Raw genomic sequence first — 4,936 nt, 5'->3', positions numbered from 1 at the left:
ATTCCAAAACCTATACAATCGTCGATCGACGCTGTGACCTCTAATCGAAGCTGTGACCTCCGCCAATCGAAATTTTGACCGTAGCGATCATTTGAACAAGGTAATCTACGAGTCTCTGAAATTTCAAAATCATTGAATGTGTCATTAGTTGTATTTATATAATGTTGTTATAAATGTTAAAAAAATTAATTATAGTACAGAACGGAATGGAACCGAACCGAACCCGAACGGTTCCATAATTATATTTGGACCCGACGGTTCCATTTATTAAATACCCAAAAATTTTGGTTTGATTTGATTCTCTTTAAAACCGAACCGACTCATATATTTCATTGAATTCACAAAGAAATGTATCATAACTAGGTTTCTAAATTGGTTCAAGTGTAAATAGATAGAGAAGATAATTATTTTTATTGGTATTATAACCAGGCTTCTAAATTGGGCGTGCCAAATTTTGACCGGCAGCCTTTATTGTCCATAGATTACCGATTCTTGGATCGTGCTTTGTTAGACCAACTGTGAATGAACGAGTAGACCACCTGTCACCAACTTGTACAAGTCAATTAGGATACGTTTCGGAGAATTTTTCTAAAAATTATTTTTTCTTAAATTATTTTTAATCCTATATTTTATGAGATCTGTAATTCCCCCACTTTTTTTTTTTAACATTTTAATCACACATTTTATAAAAATTATCTGCACTTGAAATAATCTCTCCCGAACAATCACTTATGAATATTATCTTTTTAATAAATTTTAGGAATTATTTACTTGAGATTGATCTTTCAAGGTAGATAAATATTTTGTGAAATTAAGCTTTTCGTGTTAGATAAATATTCTATAATTAAAAGACTAATTGTTTAAGTTCTTTTCTGGAACAGTAAAAAAAGAGGATGAAAAATTTAAATCTAAATTGGCAAACAACCAGTTTAGTTTGAATGTAGAAATTAGTCAAGAATGTGTCTCACGTTTTATTATTTTCTTGTGTCAGGTCATATGCTGAGTAATGTACCTTACAAATTAAATAAATATGTTTACACCCACACCCACACACACACTCATTTAGACACATGTATGTTGCATGTTTTCTATGAATTAAAATCTTGTTAAAAATTTAATCAAAGTCAATAATAATTTTTAACTATATATTTTATGAAATTCATAACTTTTCGATCATATATTTCATCAAATTTTTTTGAACTTACTGAAAATATAATTGAACAATGCTACGTGTATAGCGGAGTTCTACAGGAAAATATACAGAATTCCATGTGGCAAATTTTTATTGAGTGTTGGGCAAAAAAAAAAAGTCATACAGGTTCGGTCATCTTGACACCTGTAAAATCCACCATACATTTCCTCTTTAAAAATGGTATAGTCCTTATTACCTTGAGGTACACACATGTCCTTATAGTCTTTTTTTTTTTTGGCCTAAACGAAAGTACCATTTCTATGACCACCAAATGCGACACGATTTTACTGAAAAAAAAAAAAAAAGGGTTGAACCCCAACCTTGAGGATTCCTACCGTCCAGTCTCTAAAGATTTGTGAGAGAGGTAAATTGCGGGATGTGCCCTAACAGACCAGGGAACAAGAGTTGTCTGTACACTGCGCTACAAGGAGTTCAATTCCATGTTTCAAGAATCGAACCTCCACACTGCGACTACCAGCAATGCGTAAGATAACCTCACTCCTGTCTTTTACACCACTAGACTATGCCCCAGGGGCAACTAAAAAATGAAAATAGAATTTATTTGAAGGACTCTATTTAACCTTCAGTTAAATGAATAAAAGAAATAGATTTTCACTATCGAGATACAAAGTGATATGTAAGAGCTGAAAACAAATACTTAACTTTACGTTTCTCTATTATACTTTTTATCGCCGTACATTGATTGTAAGTTATTTTATAATGTTTAGTGGATATAAGCTAATAGTAATGGATGTTAATAATAATAGAAACAAATTACAAATTTTAGAAATGGACTTGATATTGAGTAAATAAATATTTTAAGTTCAAAATCTCACTATTCATTACTCCCATCTAAATTAGGAAATAATCTAACATGCTAAGCAAAAGAAGTTGATGGCATAGTCGCATAGATCCAAAAAATAAAATAGAAGTGGAGCACAACAGAGAGAGAAGAAGAATAATAAAAAGTTGGCTCGTTTTTCAATTCTTAAGACTTAACGAATTAGTCAAAAAATTAATCAATTTCCATGACTCGAACAGTTTATCCTGTCTCTATAAATGCTTGTTTCTCTCCGTTGTAGAACACGCTACCCTAAAACAACCGCAACCGCAACCGCAACCGCACCTCCACCGATCAACAACAATATGGCAAACGGGAAAACCGCAGTGGCCACCACAACTTCCTCTCCTCGGCCGGAAGTCGTCATTAGTCCTTGCGCTGCGTGCAAAATCCTACGGCGAAGATGTGATGAGAATTGTGTGTTAGCGCCTTATTTTCCGCCGAGTGATCCAATGAAGTTCTTAATGGCCCATAAGGTATTTGGGGCCAGTAACATCATCAAGTTATTGCAGGTACAATGAGTATTTAAGGAATTAATGGTTATATTCATGTCTGAAATTGACTAGTGATACCAATCCAGTTAAATTTTTCTCTCGAATGATCCTTGTCTCTTTCAAAATTTATGTCTATCTCCAATTGAGGTTTTTAAACAACCTACAAGTAGGTTTTCTTTGTTTCATTGCATAAAACTGGATATATATAGCCAACATTCTTAATATACATTCATTTTGTTTCTTGATATGAATTTTCCAGATTTATCTACCCAAACTAGCTCCGTGTCCTATGAATCAGGAGAAAATCCTATGCTATATGATGTCACACCAAGAGCGGAAAAAACATATTCTATTACAGCACTTATAAAATATATGTTTCTTAAAACCAAATTTTGCCCTTGCTTGGTGTAGATTAAAATCAGATTTTGTTTAGATTTTAATCAAAGTTGACTAATGTGTGATTGATTAAAATCATTATAGTTGTGTGCGATGAATCGGCTGGTAAATTTTCATAGTATGGTAATTAAGGAAAAATAATGTAGCGCTCAATGTTAGTAGTCACTTGAAACAACCCTAGTTTGCCATTCAATTTCACTACTTGACTGTATAAACTGATGTGGAATCATTCTCTCTACTTTTTACTTTTTAAATATAAAATGTTATAATTGATGTAGTAAGAAAAATAACTTATTTCAGAGAATTCCTGAGAATCAAAGAGAAGATGCTGTAAACAGCATGGTTTATGAAGCCAATGCAAGACTGAGAGATCCAGTTTACGGCTGTGCTGGCGCGATTTGTCAACTTCAGAAGCAAGTTATTGAGCTCCAAACAGAATTGGCAAAGGCTCAGGCACAAATCTTGAATATGAATATGAAATCCCACGAAATTACCAATTCTGCAGATTTCTTTCCTGCACAAATGTTGCAGTATCAGGAAATCTGTGTCCCACAGCAGCTATGTGATAATTTAAGCAGCAGCTTCTCTGATGACAACGAATTGCGAGTGGCTGATAATTTGGAACCCTTCTGGAGCTGAACAGATATTGATAATTAAAAGTGCAGGGATCAGGGTTCAGTTTGGTTGTCATAGTCGTAAACTAGTTCGCTGATTCATTTTTTCCCCCCTCCCCGGAGGTGGCGGACTCCATTGCCTTTCGATATATATGGCCTCACCTCTGCCATTTTTTAAGCTCATCTCATCCATAAATCAAATGGTAATGTTTTAGAGGATATTGTAGCATTGCTAATAGATGTAGGATAAATATAGATAAGTAGTAAAATCGATATAAAGGAATTTTAAGTATCGTTCTAACGAGGAATATCAGTTGATTTTTCAACTAAATTAACTCTAAAGTACTTGCAACTTAACCCCGGAACACAAATTTTGGAATTTAGATTAATGTTATGTAAAACAACTAATAACCTAAACTAAAAACTATAGAATGAATGGTTAATGGTGAAAAAATTGATTAAGTAAATAGTAAGGAGTTCTGATTTTACTAATAAATTATTAATATTCAATCCATATTTGGTTCAATTATTATGGTGTTAGTCATAAATCCAAGATAAAATATTAAACTTCATCTAGCTTATCAGCTAACCTATCTATAAATATCAAATTTTCCTCTCTCGATTATAATTTAAGAAAAGTGATGTATAAACATGTTAGGGCTTAGGACACCACATGAACAAGAAGAAATTTCTAGATTTAACATCAATAAAAGTGGAATGACTTCATATGACTCTACTCTGAAAAGAGACAAATGGTTCTACTATGGAGTTTTCTACATTGCGTAATGCTAGTTTTCGTGAAATCGCTCAACCCAAAATTTTAAGTCGAAACAAATTTATATTGTATTTTAGTTAATACACTATTGATATGAAATTGCTAGATGATGAATCTTAAACCATTAGAATTCTCTATAAGTTTACCTTCATGAAGCAAATGTATAAACATTTTTATTATATGGACGTTTTCACTAAGTCATGCAAAGGTTTCAAATTCTAAAGGATTTCGAAATTAAATATCATAGATCTTACATCGTTTGAAAGATCATTGGATTTAATCTCAAAAGAAACAAAAAAGGTCTTACTTTGGAGTCTTCTACGTTGAGTTAGGAGCGTTTTCATTAAGCCACGAAGAACTATGTCAGTCGAAGTGAATTTTAATTGTACTAAAGTAAACATAGTGTTTTTACTAGTAAGTTTTTGGACCATGAATCATATAACATCAGAAATAACTATTATTCTAAACAAAACAGTGTTCCTTATGGACATTTTCATAAATTCATGCAAAGGTTTCAAAATTTTATAAAAGATTTCAAAAATTCATTTCATAAACCTTATATCATTTGAAAGACAAATGGATTTAAGCTCAAATAAACCCAAAAAAAAAAAAAAAAAGTCTTAC

At 32.2% G+C, this 4,936-nt stretch overlaps 1 protein-coding gene across 1 annotated transcript; it reads left to right on the top strand.

Moving 5' to 3' along the window:
• Positions 1-2,297: 2,297 nt before the first annotated feature.
• On the top strand, positions 2,298-3,823 carry LOC111406946 (LOB domain-containing protein 1-like). Its single transcript, XM_023036300.1, has 2 exons — positions 2,298-2,545; positions 3,224-3,823. Exons 1-2 carry the CDS (start codon positions 2,339-2,341, stop codon positions 3,560-3,562), a joined length of 546 nt encoding a protein of 181 aa, XP_022892068.1. The 5' UTR covers positions 2,298-2,338; the 3' UTR covers positions 3,563-3,823.
• The last annotated feature ends 1,113 nt before the right edge of the window (positions 3,824-4,936 follow it).

The sequence above is a fragment of the Olea europaea genome, chromosome 12, assembly GCF_002742605.1.
Source record: "Olea europaea var. sylvestris chromosome 12, O_europaea_v1, whole genome shotgun sequence".
In the NCBI taxonomy this organism is placed as follows: domain Eukaryota; kingdom Viridiplantae; phylum Streptophyta; class Magnoliopsida; order Lamiales; family Oleaceae; genus Olea; species Olea europaea.
Note: the sequence above shows the minus strand (reverse complement) of the source record. Positions and strands in the feature narration are given on the sequence as shown.

Excerpts from the sequence above, each read along its gene's own strand:
- LOC111406946 (XM_023036300.1), top strand. The coding sequence starts at position 2,339 with ATGGCAAACGGGAAAACCGCAGTGGCCACCACAACTTCCTCTCCTCGG. Across the intron at positions 2,546-3,223 it reads ACATCATCAAGTTATTGCAG|AGAATTCCTGAGAATCAAAG; the intron begins GTACAATGAGTA and ends AACTTATTTCAG.